The sequence below is a fragment of the Candoia aspera genome, chromosome 9, assembly GCF_035149785.1.
Source record: "Candoia aspera isolate rCanAsp1 chromosome 9, rCanAsp1.hap2, whole genome shotgun sequence".
Classification (NCBI taxonomy): domain Eukaryota; kingdom Metazoa; phylum Chordata; class Lepidosauria; order Squamata; family Boidae; genus Candoia; species Candoia aspera.
Window position 1 is genome coordinate 10275563 of NC_086161.1, and position 18235 is coordinate 10293797.

At 40.6% G+C, this 18235-nt stretch overlaps 1 protein-coding gene across 1 annotated transcript in view; it reads left to right on the top strand.

Annotated features, from left to right (window-relative positions):
• The window catches only part of KIRREL3 (kirre like nephrin family adhesion molecule 3), a 672744-nt gene that overhangs the window by 625116 nt on the left and 29393 nt on the right, over window positions 1-18235 (top strand). The window contains exon 14 of the mRNA XM_063310966.1: window positions 6443-6550. Within this exon, the coding sequence (XP_063167036.1) occupies window positions 6443-6550 (108 nt within the window). The remainder of the gene's footprint in view (window positions 1-6442; window positions 6551-18235) is intronic.

Sequence of the window (18235 nt, forward strand, 5' to 3'; positions counted from 1 at the left end):
AATGACCACCAGATCTACTATTGTGGACAAGAGGACCACAGAAGAAATGGAGTAGCCTTCATAATTAATAGTAAAGTGGCTAAAGCAGTGCTTGGATACAACCCAAAAAACGACAGAATGATCTCAATTCGAATTCAGGGCAAGCCATCTAACATCACAGTGATCCAAATATACGCCCCAACTACAAATGCTGAAGAAGCTGAAGTAGAGCAGTTCTATGAGGATCTGCAGCACCTACTGGACAACACGCCTAAAAGAGATGTTATTTTCATCACAGGAGACTGGAATGCTAAGGTGGGCAGTCAAATGACACCTGGAATTACAGGTAAGCATGGCCTGGGAGAACAAAATGAAGCAGGACATAGGCTGATAGAATTTTGCCAAGACAACTCACTCTGCATAACAAACACTCTCTTCCAACAGCCTAAGAGACGGCTTTATACATGGACTTCACCAGATGGACAACACCAAAATCAGATTGACTACATCCTTTGCAGCCAAAGGTGGCGGTCATCTATACAGTCGGTAAAAACAAGACCTGGAGCTGACTGTAGTTCTGATCACGAACTTCTTACTGCACAATTTAGGATCAGACTAAAGAGATTAGGAAAGACCCACAGATCAGCTAGATATGAGCTCACTAATATCCCTAAGGAATATGCAGTAGAGGTGAAGAATAGATTTAAGGGACTGGACTTAGTAGATAGGGTCCCGGAAGAACTATGGACAAAAGTCCGCAACATTGTTCAAGAGGCGGCAACAAAATACATCCCAAAGAAAGAGAAAACCAAGAAGGCAAAATGGCTGCCCGCTGAGACACTAGAAGTAGCCCAAGAAAGAAGGAAAGCAAAAGGCAACAGTGATAGGGGGAGATATGCCCAATTAAATGCAAAATTCCAGAGGTTAGCCAGAAGAGATAAGGAATTATTTTTAAACAAGCAATGCATGGAAGTGGAAGAAGACAAGAGAATAGGAAGGACAAGAGACCTCTTCCAGAAAATTAGAAACATCGGAGGTAAATTCCAGACAAAAATGGGTATGATAAAAACAAAGATGGCAAGGACCTAACAGAAGAAGAAAAGATCAAGAAAAGGTGGCAAGTATATACAGAAGACCTGTATAGGAAGGATAACAATATCAGGGATAGCTTTGACGGTGTGGTCAGTGAGCTAGAGCCAGACATCCTAAAGAGTGAGGTTGAATGGGCTTTAAGAAGCATTGCTAATAACAAGGCAGCAGGAGACGACAGCATCCCAGCTGAACTGTTCAAAATCTTGCAAGATGATGCTGTCAAGGTAATGCATGCTATATGCCAGCAAATTTGGAAAACACAACTGATTGGAAAAAATCAACTTATATCCCCATACCAAAAAAGGGAAACACTAAAGAATGTTCAAACTATCGAACAGTGGCACTCATTTCACATGCCAGTAAGGTAATGCTCAAGATCCTGCAAGGTAGACTTCAGCAATTCATGGAGCGAGAATTGCCAGATGTACAAGCTGGGTTTAGAAAAGGCAGAGGAACTAGGGACCAAATTGCCAGTATCCGCTGGATAATGGAAAAAGCCAGGGAGTTTCAGAAAAACATCTATTTCTGTTTTATTGATGATTCTAAAGCCTTTGACTATGTGGACCATAACAAATTGTGGCAAGTTCTTAGTGGTATGGGGATACCAAGTCATCTTGTCTGCCTCCTGAAGAATCTGTATAACGACCAAGTAGCAACAGTAAGAACAGACCACGGAACAACGGACTGGTTTAAGATTGGGAAAGGAGTACGGCGGGGCTGTATACTCTCACCCTACTTATTCAACTTGTATGCAGAACACATCATGCGACATGCTGGGCTTGAGGAATCCAAGGCTGGAGTTAAAACTGCTAGAAGAAACATTAACAATCTCAGATATGCAGATGATACCACTTTGATGGCTGAAAGCGAAGAGGAACTGAGGAGCCTTATGATGAAGGTGAAAGAAGAAAGTGCAAAAGCTGGCTTGCAGCTAAACCTCAAAAAAACCAAGATTATGGCAACCAGCTTGATTGATAACTGGCAAATAGAGGGAGAAAATGTAGAGGCAGTGAAAGACTTTGTATTCCTAGGTGCAAAGATTACTGCAGATGCTGACTGCAGTCAGGAAATCAGAAGACGCTTAATCCTTGGAAGAAGAGCAATGACAAATCTCGATAAAATAGTTAAGAGCAGAGACATCACACTGACAACAAAGACCCGCATAGTTAAAGCAATGGTGTTCCCTGTAGTAACATATGGCTGCGAGAGCTGGACCATAAGGAAGGCTGAGCGAAGGAAGATCGATGCTTTTGAACTGTGGTGTTGGAGGAAAATTCTGAGAGTGCCTTGGACTGCAAGAAGATCCAACCAGTCCATCCTCCAGGAAATAAAGCCAGACTGCTCACTTGAGGGAATGATATTAAAGGCAAAACTGAAATACTTTGGCCACATCATGAGAAGACAGGACACCCTGGAGAAGGTGCTGATGCTGGGGAGAGTGGAAGGCAAAAGGAAGAGGGGCCAACCAAGGGCAAGGTGGATGGATGATATTCTAGAGGTGACGGACTCGTCCCTGGGGGAGCTGGGGATGTTGACGACCGACAGGAAGCTCTGGCGTGGGCTGGTCCTTGAAGCCACGAAGAGTCGGAAGCAACTGGACAAATAAACAAGAAACAGTAAGAATAAGAAGCAGTTAAAAGAACCCACCCTGTAAAGGAATATCAAACAACTAAAGAACAATGCAACAATGCAACATTTAAGTAAAGACCAGGGGAAGTAGCTACAGACTTTACTGAAAACTTGCAGTGGTGGATCCTAATCAATTCTACAGGAAATGTTGTCCTCACGAATGAAATCAGGACCAAGAGGTGGATCAAGATCTTGAATATTGGCAGGAAAAGGGTGCAAACAAAAAAGATACTAGCAAGATAACTATCAGAATTCTTAGATACGTAAACCAATCTCGGATCTGTTGGATTATATGGAAAATGCTGAAGCTACGAGCATACTGTAATCTGCCCTTTTCAGAATTTTTGGGTTAGGGTTCACAACCCCCCCCCCCAAAGTACACAGACAATAAATATATTGGTAAAAATTGGACAATAATGTATAGATTAAAGAGCACAATAAAACACAAGTTGGTAGGGATGCAGAACTGTGGGCCCTGTATTATATTTATCCCTCTGAGGTTGGTACTCTTTCACTCTAGCCTTAGAAAGGGACACCTGACTAATCCAATGGCCTTGAAAATTGAACCCTAAATGTTTTGAGAGCCTTTCAGATACACAAAATACACAAATAACCAGGACAGTGAAAATAGTCAGCCTTCTGATCCAGATAGGAGAACTGAAACACATATAAAGCACCATGCCCTTGATACTGTCAGTTCATAGTGAGACCACACCTCTAATCATTCACCAGTGAGGTGCACAAAAGCATGGGAGAATGATGGAAGCAAAGGTACATTCTGTACCTGTGGCCAGAAGCATGAATTGTGCCATTAAGACTGAACAGGCTCCATCTCACATAGAGCCCTAACAGCAGTGCAGGCAGAGACAGGCAAGGACCAGAAGGCATGTATTGGTGTCTCTATTGTCTGCTGAGACACATCCAGCAGAGGGAATTTTAATTGCTATCATATAGCTGAAATAACTGCAATCACTTTTTCAGATGGGACAGGAAGGAAGGAAAAAGAGTGTTTCAACTGCAAAGGAAAACAGTATAAGTTTATGGTTGTCCAACTCAGAAATTAACCTGATGGAATCAAGGAATCTCAAGAAAGGACCATATATAAAAGAAGAGCTCCCCATTTCTTCAGTTTTACCAATTCCGTTTGCACTGTGGATAGTATGTGTGTGTTCCCAGTTAACTCCCAGACCTGCAACTCCAGCCAGGTTTCCAACATTCCTCTGGAATAATTCTTCCAATCCCACAAGCAACTGTGATAATTTCACACATGGGCATGAATCTCAAATCCAGTAATTGAAAGTGGCCTGAATCAAAACTGGGCAAGTCCATCCTGACCAGCGGGCTGTCAACTGAGAAACAGTTCAGTCTTGCCTTTGGTATCAAACTATGGGTGACATGAAAGCAAGCCAAAATTACAGTGAGACACCCAACCATTTCCCTAATGTACCTGCAATCCTACTGAAAATCAGGGAAGTTGTAAGGTCTTCCCACCAAGGACTATCAACATATGGACAGCAGCACTTCATGCTAACTGACATTTCCAGCATCTTCAAGGACAGCCCTAAGGATAATGCATTGAATTGTGTAAGCTGGAAGTCACCAACAATGAAAAAACATGATCAAGTCTCCATGTTACAGCAATGGCTGTAGCTCATGAATCTGATGTTCTTTTCTTATGAATTAGCAACTCCTTCCAAATGACAAGTGAATCTGTGTGGAGAGTTGAAAATGTCCAATCTTTCACAGAACTAACTTTCACCATTTTTGATACATCACATTCAGTCTGGGTATTTAAGTTTGTGCTGAGAAGCTGGAGATGACTGGCTTTCCACATAATTTCAGTCACCAGTTAACAAGCTTGAAAAAAAGTCAACATTATATGATCCCTTAAATTCTTCCTCTGATCAGTGGATCTTTTTTCTTTCCCAGATATCTGTGTCCTTCTTTCCATATGTGGTTTGGGATCAAGGGTGAGCTAAAATATTTTACTGCCCAAAACAAGGGAAAGATGGTTGTTCATCCCTATTCTGGGAACAGAAGCTAACTGGATTAATTATTAAATCTTCCTTTCTTCTTATCCTGGTGGTAGGATACTAATCGCTACTGCTGATTTATGAATCCAGGGAGGTAGAAGTGTCCTCAAACTAAGAACAAAGTCCTCAAACAAAGAACAAAATAGAATGACTCAGGGACTCAGCCAGAGCAGCAAAGAGCTTGACACTACTGTTCCTCAACATCTGCCACTTTACATAATGGTAGGGCTGGGCTTGAGATGGAGAAGGTAATGCCAGGTGAAGAAATAGCAACATATTATTTATCCCCCAGGGCTGTAAGACTATTTCAGTAGATTCTGCTGCTACTGAAGGAGGGAAAAGCTTTTTTCCCTCCTCTCACATCACATACCATTTCTTCATCAACTTTTCACAAATATAACTCACAATCATTCTTATGGGACTGCAGGGACTCACTGTATGGGCTCTGAAATCTAAACACTGGCTGGATTATTGTGGGATGGAGAAGATGTAAAATGACAGAAAATTTGTATTTTTGACAGCTGCTAGTTTTATTCCACATTCCTATACTTCACACCCACTTCCTTGGGATCAATTTTGACAAGCAACAATTAATTTAGACAGCATGTCCTCAACCCAAAGTATTGTTCAATCATAACCCAGTACAAAACAGAAGCTAAGCAAGTGCTGGCCAAGAATTTTAAAAAATTGTATTTAACTTTTCAAAAAAACACTGACTTTTTATCCCATGCATTGAGTCATTTTGTGATAGCACCATAGGAAGTATCCTGGGGAAGCTTGGTCTATATGATCACTAACAAATGACACTGCAGGTCTTCCAAATTAGAGCAGGCACAGCAAGTTGCTGTGAGCAGGAATTAGACTTGATTGTTGAGTTGTTGTTGTGCCTGTAGCCTCCTTTTTATACCAACATATGCTCATTAAATGGAGGTTGTGTATAGATAACCAATTATACTCCAGTAAAGGTCAACATAAAAGCAGAAATGGTTGGTTCGGATGATAATGAATGACAGATGACAGGTTACAATCAGGATTAGAAGAAGGGCTGTGGTTTAGTGGCAGAGTCCTAATTTACATGTGTGAGCCTGGGGGAGATGAGATAGAAGCCCTGAAAAGCTGCTATCAGTAACAAAACTAAGAAAGATAAATCTAGTCAAGCCATACTTGTGAGAGTGATTGAACAGGGGAGTTTCAGAAACTTGTTTTTCTTATGACTGAAGCAAAATATGAAAGTAGCCCATCCTGTGCCCTTTATTTAATAAATGATGGACTTGGGCTACATATACCCAGATACCCAAACCAAGCACACAATACTAATTTTACTTTTATCAGCGCCACTGTCTCTGTCCTCAACAAAGGTCTTAATAGTTCAAGTACATCACCTGAAGGGATCAGACCATCCAGATTCATCCTAGCCAGCCTTAGCAGCAAAGATTGACTTTATTTTGATAAACACAGGAGATCCAGAGGTTAGTGATGAAAAATAAGCCTTACTCCTAAGCCCACATGTTCCTTTCCAGCTCATCATACTCTGTCATGCATTTCTAACCCTGTGTCTATTTTTATTGAGTAGGAATTAGTCTTACTGATGATATGGGCAAATCGGAGAATAAATAATAGAGGTCATGGTAGTAAGAGTGGGGCAGCAAAAAAAGAACCAAGGGATGCAGACTCCTTCTCCACTTCATTTGCTTTCTTGTTTCTTCCAGAGTCAGTACCCATGGCAGTCATCATAGGCGTGGCCGTTGGAGCTGGTGTTGCGTTCTTGGTCCTGATGGCCACCATTGTGGCTTTCTGTTGTGCTCGCTCCCAGAGAAGTAAGTCCCTTTCCTCTTTAGTCCATTGATGTCACTCATGGTATCAGGCTGGAAGTTTGGAAGACCTTCTGCGCTGCCTACAAGAGCAGACAAAGAGGATATGCATGTTTGTCTCATAAGCTGGGCTCAAAGATTGCAATGAGCTGTACTTTGTTTAACCATGGTATATTGAATAAGCAATTGGCTGGGCTCACATGAGATGTAAAACCAGGGTTACATCAGTTTTGGAGGGTAATTTCTTTTTAAGCCTGAGCTGGCTTGCACAGGAAAAGCAGGAGTGTTGTCAAAGCACTTTCTTATATACTTTGCCCAGACAAGCCCACAGCAGGTGGTTGCATTAGTGCAGAATTTGAGACCCCTTGGGATATATGATCAAAAGCTAAAATCCCAATATCTGAAGTATGGTGTCCAGCTCAAAAAAAATCTAATAAACATCTCAAACCTGCCTGGACATCCATTTCTATTTGTCTAGTAGCATGGATAATACATCAGAAATGTGCATTTAATCCTTAGAAATGCATAGTATTTATCTTATCCTGAAAAATATGAATTTTGTTTTAGGAGATTTCAGGGTTTGGGAGAGTTGTCCTTCTAAATGAAATAAGTATTTAAATCCCATGCCAAGCTCCAGTTGGCTTTCCAGTCCAGTTGGAGAAGCAGATGTTAAAATAACATAAAAGATTCCCACAGATAAACAAGAGAAAAGAGGCTTATTGGAGGAAAACATGGAGAATTTCAAGAATGATGGTTGTATGAATCAAAAAGCATCAAACCATGGAATGATACTTCTCTCTTGTTGTCTTGGAAGTGCATTAAAAAAAACCCAGTCCTTTCTCTAACTGTAAGAAAATTAAAAGACAACTGAGTCAAATACACTGTAAAGCCTGTTTGTGTTGCTGAGAACGGAGAATGAATATTTAAAAACAACTTTTTAGATGGTTTACAGAGAAACCAAAGAACCCTGGCTTCTCCCAGACTTATTAATAAATGTCTGGGCTTGCATACAAGGCTGATTTTCAGAGCTATAATCATGTCTTCTTCAGTTTCCATCCTCCACCTTTCATAACTCTCCCAAACCCCATTAGTGACTCTTTCAGGTATTAGCAAATTAAATCTCTGGCAGTCATTAATCTTGCATTCCAGTTAAGCACTGTTTTTGATGGATGGGTGCACGACTAAAACCTGAGAAAAGGCCAATTCAATTTCACTGGAATCATTCAGCACTGATGTGCCATTCAGGCTTGCTCGATATAAAATGGGCCAATTCATTGTTACAGCATCAATGGTCAGACACAATCAGTCTAGTTTGCATATTCTCTTCCCCCTCCCCCCTCCCTTCTTTAATAATAGATGTGAACAAACTGTACCATGCCTGTGATTCATGGGGGGAAAAAGAGAGAACATGTGGCTCATTACGTTTTTCTTATTTGAGGTAACCAGATGGTGTTGGGTTTCTTTGCAAGGCCTATAGTCTAACCATTGTGCATGTGATGATGTCAGATCAAATATGAAGCTACAATGCCAAGGTTTAGATTTAGCAAGCCAAGACAGAGAAGAAGTGGGAGTTGGAGCCATGTGGACAGCTAATCTCATTCTTATTTTTGTATCTGATAAAATCCTCTGCCTACCAGGTAATAATACCATTAAAACTGATCATGAAACAAAGATTAGAAAACCCAACCCATTCAGAATACAGAATGCTAATGCTTCAAAGCAGCATTAAAAGCTTGACAGAAAAACAGTGTAAGGAAGGAAGTCTTCTCTGAAGGAGAAAATCTATGCTCACTGCTGCTACTGCAAAGGTCCTGTGCACCCATTGCTTTTTTTTTTTTTTTTGCTGGTGGAATATATAACAGGACTTCTGATGATTGATTGACAATTATGGGCCAGTTGATAACAGAAACAGAGAGCCTTTCAGAGGTTCTGGCCCATAAGTGGTGAGGGGTTTACTGGTCAACAATTTTGAATTCTGCAAGGGAAATCAATAGCATTTCAAATCTGGGGTAATGTGGTCAACAATTTTCAAGAGCAGACTAACACAGAATGCATTGTAATAAAGAGTTTGCTTGCACATGACAATCTCTCCAAGATGGCTCATGAAACCCTGGGGCTTCCGCATCTCAATTAAGAAAGCACTAGTTTTAAAATGGCTCAGATGGAGTGCTGTATGGCCTGTAATGGTGGTATAACATGTATATGCTGCAGATATTTACATGCTCTCATCTCATCCCAACTGAGTTCCCAAATCAAGCTTACTTTTCCCCCTCCTTCATAGATATACAGTATTATCAGATGTAGTGGAAATCTCAAGGGAAGGATTTCCAGAGTGTGTACATCCCCTTTGTGCTTATAAAAAATGACTAACACACACACACACACATAACCACAGCAGCCATCAGTAATAAAAACAAGAGCATCTTGTAAGCAGGAATTAGCACTTAAAATCTACTCCTATGCATCAATGGTCTGCCGTTTGAAAGTCTAACCAAAAAATGTAGTATTTTATTCCCTTCCTAAAAGGACCAACTGAAATGGTCTGGTAGATTTCTCTGGGGAAAGAATCTCCAAATCAAATATAAACAAATAAATAAACAAACAAGCTTATGCTGAGAAGTCTTGTCTCTTTTGAGAGCCTCACATGTCCATGAATATATTCATGATTAAAAATAGAGAAAACTGAAGGCGTGCATGTTGCATAAGAAAATGACACTGTGTTGCTTTGATTTTTTGCCAGCTGAAAGGCCACCTCGCTACACAGTGGGATTTGTAGTGTAAGCCTAACAGGCACCACACAAACTTGCAATTGTCTCTGGAGAGCCCAATTATTCATATCATAGCAGTAAGATGCATCCAAGGCAAGGGAAAGAGGCTGCAAAGTTGACCCCAGTCTCAGGAGACTTCTGTCTGTTTCATTGCTGTCACAAATTTATTATCCACCAGCCATAGAAGCAAACTGCAAACAACGTATTTAAATTAACACAAAGGGTATGGAGCCACGTTCACTGAGCCTGTTCCATCAGTCTCCCACTGGGCCATATTGAATAACAACAATTCAAAGGGTACTGGGGCAAGATTTGGCTCACTTTTATTCTCCACACAATTAAAGCCATAGCTTTATACAAGTCTCCATCACAATCATCATCAGCCCCATCCTATTATTGCTGCTACTACTACTGACAGTCTTGATTTACCATCAGCATTAAAATACAAACAACAGACAGTAAATTAAAAATGCATAAAATGACATACTCCTCTAAATAAGTGAAGGGAAGACTTAAAACTCAAAATGAAGCAAAAGAACACCAATAGACAGAAGGCCTGGGTGAAGGGTGGTAGTGGTCTTCAAGAGGAACTTCAAAGAGTCCTTGTAGGTGCCTCACAAATTTCAGAGGTGGCGTTCTAGGGTGCAGCTGACCATATCTGACATTCAATGTGGACTTCTCATATGATGGAGTCAAATTGTTACCTCAAGGATAAAACACTGGGAGAAAATGGCATCAGTCCAAAAGAAGGGAACTCTGGGACTCATAGCCTGGCCTGTGTCCCCTTAGCTGATCTACTATCTTTAGGGGCAGAGAAGGATGCTGCCTCATCACAAGCATTGAAGACCAATTCAGCTATCAGTCCAGCATCATCATCTTGCTATTCACCTCAGGCAGCAAAATGCCAAGGGCTGGTCTTGGCATTTTGAGCACTCTTTGGGGCCTTGTTAACCAATCTCATAGTCCAGTGTAGGTAACCAGATGCTCTCCAAATGTTTTGGATTTCAACTCCTACCACACCCAACCAACATGGGCAATGACAATGGACTGTGGGAGCCATAGTCCAGTACAGCCTTGTAGTAAGCCACTATCATTCTCTTTCCCTTTGCTTCTATACCATGACAGAGTTCTTCCCAGATTTATTAACCTTCTGAGCCAAAACATTTTTCTTTAATCTTTTTGCAAACAAGAATTCACATATCTTCACTGGTATACATAGATTAAGTTATACATGTTCTTAAACAGCAAATGTGGAAAGTAAATAGAAGGACCAGAAGCAAAGAAATGCTGTGCTGGCACAAACTTTGGTTTATTAGAAACTAAGATCACTATATCAGAACAAAACCATGGTATTTAAAGAACCAGAAATCCACAAAATAGATTTCTCCAGCAACACATTTCCACAAACCTCTTCCTCCTTATTTTGGGACAGTCATCAGCAGATACTGGGGAAGGAAACCCACAATCAAATTGCTTCAGTTTATCCTACCCAATTTTGAAATTCTAGAAAAGGCCTAATGTTCTGCCACTTAGCCCACCCCACCCCCCAAGTACGCTCTCAATATTATTAGAAGTGGAGGAATAGATGAAAGCATCTGCCTGATTGGTTTTCTCTTACTCATTTTTTAAAAAACAAATTCATTCTGCCCCATTTATAACAAAATGTATGAATTTCAGTAAATTCTTACTAAAACACAAAGCAAACTAAATTATCGTTATCCCTAGATACTGTTTCAGGATGTCTTGTTAATCCTAAACATTAATCAGCTTGATGTGAAATCATAAGCTAATAAATCTAGTCTACCCACAAGTAACCATACTTCCATCCACCCACAGCAATGTTTTGTACCTCACCTCTCCCCATCTACAACATGGCAATGGAATAACTCCATGCAGCATCCTGTGAATTAACATACTTTTCATTGTTTGTTGCTTGCTTGTTTTGCAGTGCAGTCAGGTTTTGACAACTTAAGTTTTTCAGTTTCGTAATTCAAGTTTACTCGTCACTTCAAAATGCTTCAGTTCCAACAGAAGGAAAGCTGTGTATTGTTTTATTTGATAAAGCTAAGATAAGGAAAACTGACAGAATACTCAACCTAAATGTGGAGCATTTGCCATTGTGTGGCCATCTGTCACTCATAATATCTCCCACTTGGGAACTTGCTCAGATATTGTCTGTTCCCTTTTCCAAAGAGCAGGAGAAAAGATTCCATCCTGCTTATTCAAGTAGCTTTCTAGAAGACACCTGTCTGATCAACAGATGCTATCCAAGCATCAGAGAAAACACTGTGTGAGCATTTACCCTTCAGCAAACAATACACACAAGTTGCATTAGAGAGTAGAAAACATTCTGTGCAGCATCCTTTGATCTGAATAAAATCATCCAGGCAGCCAGAGAAGCTACTTGACTGAATAAGTGACTTAAGCAATTTACTGATAATTTTTCAAAGTATCAATAGGCCACCTCTTGGTCAATTCCAATATAGCATAAATGACTAAAATTCAAGTGCTGTTGTGCTGCTTTCTTATATGTGCCAGTTGTATCCTCTTCATTTGCAGAATACTTTTTCTATAGTTTCCCCAGAACTACGAAGAATAGAAACAATGAACATGTTAGAATCCGGAATCAAGAGTAGTTCCTTAACTGATAAAATTAAAAACTGTGTTAGCAAATTACAAGTAGCCTCAAGAATACCATCAATATATTAATCATTTGGGAAGGCTTGAGAAACTCCTTTGCTAATGAAATTATCAAGCTTTCCCAGGACTTGGAAGAAATCAAGAGGGGCTGGGCACATTTCAATTAAGATGAGCAAAGTCTGTCACTTTCTGGAATGGCTGTTTTAGAGCTCACGGAAGTTTAGATCATCTGTTTTCTGCATGAAGTATCTTGTCAATTATAATGAGAAAACCATTTATTTGTAGTCTAACCAATTTTAAAACGATACTGAGTTGAATGGTTTCCCAATCCGGCCTGCCTGCCTGCCTGCCTGCCTTCCTATATGATTTTAAGGCTATGCCAAAAAAGTATGTTTAACTCTTTTTCAATCATCTTCATTCAAGACTTTTTCCCCCTAAGAGAAATTTCAGTGAAATTCTGTAGTTCTTTGCAGGAATGTCTGCAAGAAGTCAAAAAAGACACAGCAGATACAAGCATGCAATCAGAGCTCCACAACATATGTAAAATAGAGTAGGGCTCTGATTACTTGGTTGCGGTTGCCATCTTGACTATTTTGACCCTCTTCCTGCAGACACCCCTGGCTCTTAATTAACTTAAATACAGTACCAGGCAGCCGATGGGTATATTAAGTGTCTTCTTTTTGTACAACCTTGTCTTCCATGTGCTGTAGCCTTCCTGGTTTCCCAAACTTCAGTTCAACCCCAAAGGAAAAGATTCTGAAGGACCTCCTTCCAGGGGCTTTATCAGATGAGGAAGCAGGCTCATCCGGGGGAATATGCGGAGGGATGGAGAAATAAGCCAAGAGAATTGTGGTACAGTTACCCACCTTGCAACAATGAGCTCAGAAACATGACCAAAACAATAACCCCTTCAAAAAAAACTGACCAAAAGAAATTGTGAATCATCCTGAGGATGCAGTAGAAAAATAGTAACTCCTTTTGCAGGTTTTAAAAACAAAAAAAACTGGAGGGAAGGAAAGTGGGAGACGTAAAAGAAAAGATAGTTAGTTTAGTACTGAGAGAATGTACAGTTTAGTCCTCCACGAGGAACAATGAAGCATCGTTTTGAATCACTTCAAATCACAGACTGACACATGACTGTAAAATGCTTTCTTGGTTTCCCAAGACCTGTTTAGTTGGCCTAATGATAAGTGAGCAGTGATGAGTGATCAGCTTTTGGGACTCCTTCAGTCTTGAAGCTTTTGATCTACTTGCTCACAACATCCACTGTGCTGGTTAGAAATCAGGAAAAGCTCCAGCTAAGCTGATATGGGTCTTTGGCTGGTAATAAATGTTACATTACTTTATTTATCTATCATCTCTCTCTCTATCTATCTATCTATCAAATTTATATAGCCGCCCATCTCACAAGAAGTGACTCTGGGCATTGTACAACAATCAAATAAAACAAATAGATAAAAACAATCATTATACAAATATAAACAATATTTATTAACAATTAGAATTATTATTAAAAATTAGAATATATAGCATTACCTAAGCTAAAGAAGGTCCAGGTCAGTAGAGTGGCTATCAACAGAAGATGTTTCCCACCTGTGTTTTAATGAAAAGATGCAAAACTCATCACAAGCAATATATGTATATAGTAACCAGAGAGATTCTCCAGGGCTGATACTTTTGCTGCCCTTAATATGTATCTATGGTTGTTCCTGGATGGCTTTACCAGCTAAAAAGTTATTTAAGGACTATTATTCCCTAGGAAAGACTCTATGAGGCTATAATTGGCTTTTCATTGTGATTAAATGTTGAGGCTTTGGCACTCAGGCCGTTGCTTGTATTCCTGAACAGAACACAGGAAGAAACAATAAAACAAAACAGGGTAGAAAGAGAAGAGGTGGGGAGAAAAGAAAGAGGGCTTTTCTTCACTGTGAAGCTTGGAAAATTCCATCAGGATGTGTTTGTAAGCCCATTACTAGAAGATGTCTGAGGGCGATAGGCAAAAGATGGCCTTAAAAAAAAAGCATTATCAAGAGAAAGGTAGAAGAAAACTACTAAATTAAGTATTGATTTGCCTGATGGCACTAGGTTATCAATTAAGAAGCCATTGCCCCAGGTGCAACAGACGTTAATTCAGGTATTAGTAACCTTGATTTTTCTTTTCTTGCAACAACACAGGCCCCTGTACTGTACTAAGATTGTCTCTCTACTCCACTGTCAGATAAACATTCCTTTTGCTATCTCTTGGTAAAAGAGAAACAACTAGTTCCACTGGAGAAGTTTACCCCCAGTAGCTCAATGGGAACCAGGAGGTAGGACATTCACACAGGACATGTCCCTTCTGCTTCTCACATTGACCAAGTTCACATACTAATGTTAAGTCAAGTTTTGCTTAATCATGGTTGTTCAATAAACCATACTTGGCTGGGTTCATAATATATCTAAAGCCCTAAATCAGGAATTTGTAATCTTTGAGTAGTCAGGACACCAACTCAGCCTTCTCACCTTCTACATGGCCATAGGAAGCCATCTGGTGATGCAGTAGCATCACCAAAAGAGCATGGTTGTTGTCGTTGGTTTTTTACTTGTTTTTGTGGGGAGGGGGGTTAAAGGAAATATGAGTCCAAAATTCTGCATCTCAAATTGTGCCACCAAATTTCTAGGAAGCAGTTTTGGGGAACTCACAACTCTGAGCAAGCAAACCACCTACAGGGTTAGTCTGAGATGTGAATCTAGTCATTCAGTGCAGCCAATCAGCCAAGTTTGTTAGCTTTGACTGAATTTGCAATCAGTCTGTTGAGGTTGTAGGCCATTGTCCCCTAAACCTCTGCCTGAATGGAATTGCACTCACAAAATAGCTTGACCCAGCTTTTTTGTGAGGGTCCCGCAACAATTCCAAGTGTAGGGTCTATTTTAATTGTTATGAAACCCTGGTAGCTACCTGAAACAGACCCTCAGTCCATGTAGTCCAGCATTGCTGACACTGATGGACATGTTTCAGACATGAGCTTTTCCAGCTCTACCTGCAGATTACAGAAACCCGGGATTATATAACTATTTGGTAATTAAGTATGTAAGGTCTTTGAGCAATGAAGGTAGAAAAGCTCCCAGTAGCCTAGTTCACACACTTCTTTGTACTGCTCTGCCATCTCTCTGACTCTTGGTACCCACAAACATCATCATGTTTGCATACAGACTGAGGAGCACAGAGATGAACGCTTGAGTTACTGTATCTCATAAAGTATTCTGTCATTCAGAAACCAGCCCAAGACATGATTCATAGCCTGTCACTTGAAAGCATGCATTATTTACAGGGATTTCAAACCTGCTCCTATTCCAGTGAGCCTCCAGTTTTTGTTATAAAGTGCCTTCATTTCTCCAAGTCTCTCCAGTGGTTGAAACCTTCCCACTGAGCACCATTACATTATGCAGGCTGTGAAGCAAAGATGCTGATGACTACTTAGATTTCTACCTCTTCCTCCCTCCTCTGTTTATAATCAAACAGGAAATTGGGGATGCCAAAATAAATGACTAAATTAAACCCAATTCCGCAAATGTTTAATGGTCTGGCAGTTTGCAAAACCCAGGGAGCTCTGTGAAATGTTTACATGAGCAGATTAACTGCATTCAAAGCCAGCCCGGGGTATTGCTGCTTGAGGTTGCGAAAACAAATGGTTTTCTCCTCTCCCCAGAAATGATGTGGTGCAACTTTGCGAGCAAGAGTGACTTGCAGTCCTCAGCATAAATTCTTGTGGCCCTCTGATGCTGAGGACAGACAACAGCCAGTTTAGTCTAGTGGTTAAGGCAACAGGCTAGTAACCGGGAGACGGTGAGTTCTAGTCCCTTAGGCACGAAAGCTGGCAGGGTGACTTTGGGCCAGTCCCACTCTCTCAGCTCAGCTCACCTCACAGGGTCGTTGCTGTGGGGAAAATAGAAGGAGGTATGTTCCCCACCTTGAGTTATGTATAAAAATAATAAAGGTGGGATAAAAAAACAAAAACAGTCTGCCCCCCCCAAAAAAGATGATAACTGTTTCCCTTTAACTTTGTCCTGATGTGCTTCAGCCTCACAACCCAGCCCTGAGCAAATTACTCAAGAAAGGAACCAGAAGGCATCTCGTAGAACCTTTTCAGACCTTTACCAGAGCCTGATGAAGTGAGCTGTAGTTCTTAAAAGCCTTCTCATAAAATCTGTTAGTCAGAAAAGGTGGTACCAGATTCCTTCAGATTTTTGGCTACCACAGACTAACACAGCCTTCCTCCTACAATGCCCAGAGAAGTGACCCTTGTAAGAAGAAAAGATTTTCCATCCCAGTTTAGATGAAAATTCTGTTGAACAACTCTCTCCCTTCACATTCGGTTTAGCAGATGTATGGAAGAATTTCCCAAAGGATTGGGTTTGAGACCTGGGTTGGATTCCTCTCTCACCTTGCAGTTCTTTATTTAGTAACTAAAGGTTGGGAGGTTTTTATACCTTCTTGGTTGAAATGCTCAGGGCTTTTTAATTTGATGGACTCATTGTAAAAAAAGTAATCCACAGTATTTTACTTCCTTTGCTGTTTTTATTGTAGAATTCATAGATGTTCCCTTTCCAATAAGGTATTAGCTCCAAATGGCTGTGTCAGCAGATAACTCCTTATGTCAACGAGATTCATAAAACAAAAGTACCATCTTGATCCAAAGCTTGCATTCTGGTCTACAAATATCTGAGTAATGCTACTGTCATGGACCTTTTGAAAAATTATTTCAAGAATGAAACAGAGCCTCAAGAAGCCATTGGCAGAGTGGTCCCAGGAGAGGCAAGGGCAGTGGTCACAACGGCTGGGTTCAATTTTAAGACTGAGATCCCACTTAGTATGTACATGCCAGAGAACTGAAAGGCACAAGAGCACTCAGCTGTAAGGAAAAAATCCTCAAGAGTAACATCCATACTAAAACCCTGTCCCAATTAGCTTCTCCACGTGGTGGCTGAAGCAATAACTGAGTGGACACAATGGAAATCAGAACATAAAAACTTTCAAATGGGATCAGAGCAATGCTACAAATGTCTTTTGGCTGGACTATCTGATTCAATTCAGTATGAAGAATTCCCTGGTTTTGATGCACCTTGAATGCTTGGCCTAACCTGGTAAAATCTGCTTTGTTTCTGACTCCTTCTGGCCAGTGAACCTGGTATTTTAGTTTTACTCATATCTGATTTCTCTTGTTTGCACTAGAAGGCATATAGACTATATTTTCATATAGGCTTTGTATCAATCTACTGTCATGAGTTCTTCCAAAGCATCATGGGAATAGCAGCTGGGTGAGGTAGCATTCACTAGGCCCCTGCTAGAAGCACAACCAGGTTTAAGACTTTAGCACAGTGTTTCTCAACCTCAGCAATTTTAAGATGTATGGACTTCAACTCCCAGAATTCTCCAGCCAGCAAGACTGTTAACACTAACTTTATGATAAGGTTATAGTAACAGAATCTTGCAAGTCTGCAAGTGCTTCCCCCCTCCCTCCCTTTATCTTTGTGAGAACTAGAGAAGGTCTTCTCTGAGATGCTCACTCAGGTTACACTTTTGGCCCAGACTCAGATTATTTTACCTGACATTGTCCTGGTTACAGTTCTTCCTCCTGTTCCTCAAGGTTATTCCTTTTTCCCATTACAGATTTATTATTTATTTATTTATCAGATTTCTCTGCCACCCATCACCCTACCCAGTGACTCTGGGCGGCTCCTCACTTAACAACCACTCATTCAGCAACTGTTAAAACTTACGACGGCACTGAACAAATGGTAGTTATGACCAGTCTTCGAAGTTCTGGCCGTCACAGCATCCCCACTGTCATGTGATTGTGATCCAGGTGCTTGGTGATTACAACATTGCAGCATCCTGCAGTCACATGATTGCCATTTGCAACTTTCACTGCTGGCTTCCAACAAGCAAAGTCAATGGGGAAGACAACAGGAGGTCACAAACATGTGGTGTTGCACTTAACGACGGTGCAGGATTTGCTTAATAATGACAACCGGAAGTGCCATCACTAAGCAGCATGGTCACATGATATCACACTTTATGACTGCATCACTTAGTGATGGAAATTCTGATCCCAATTAACTTTGTTAACCGAGAACTACCTATACACTCAGAGGCAGCTCCGGTTTATAACTCCTACCTACAGGAACTCCAGCAATCTTGTCTGGATTCAGAATTTCAGTTGGGTCAGTCCTAGTTAGTAGTTGGATGGGAAACCTCCAGGGAACAGCAGGACTGTAGGCTAAACTGGGTAGTCAAAGCCAT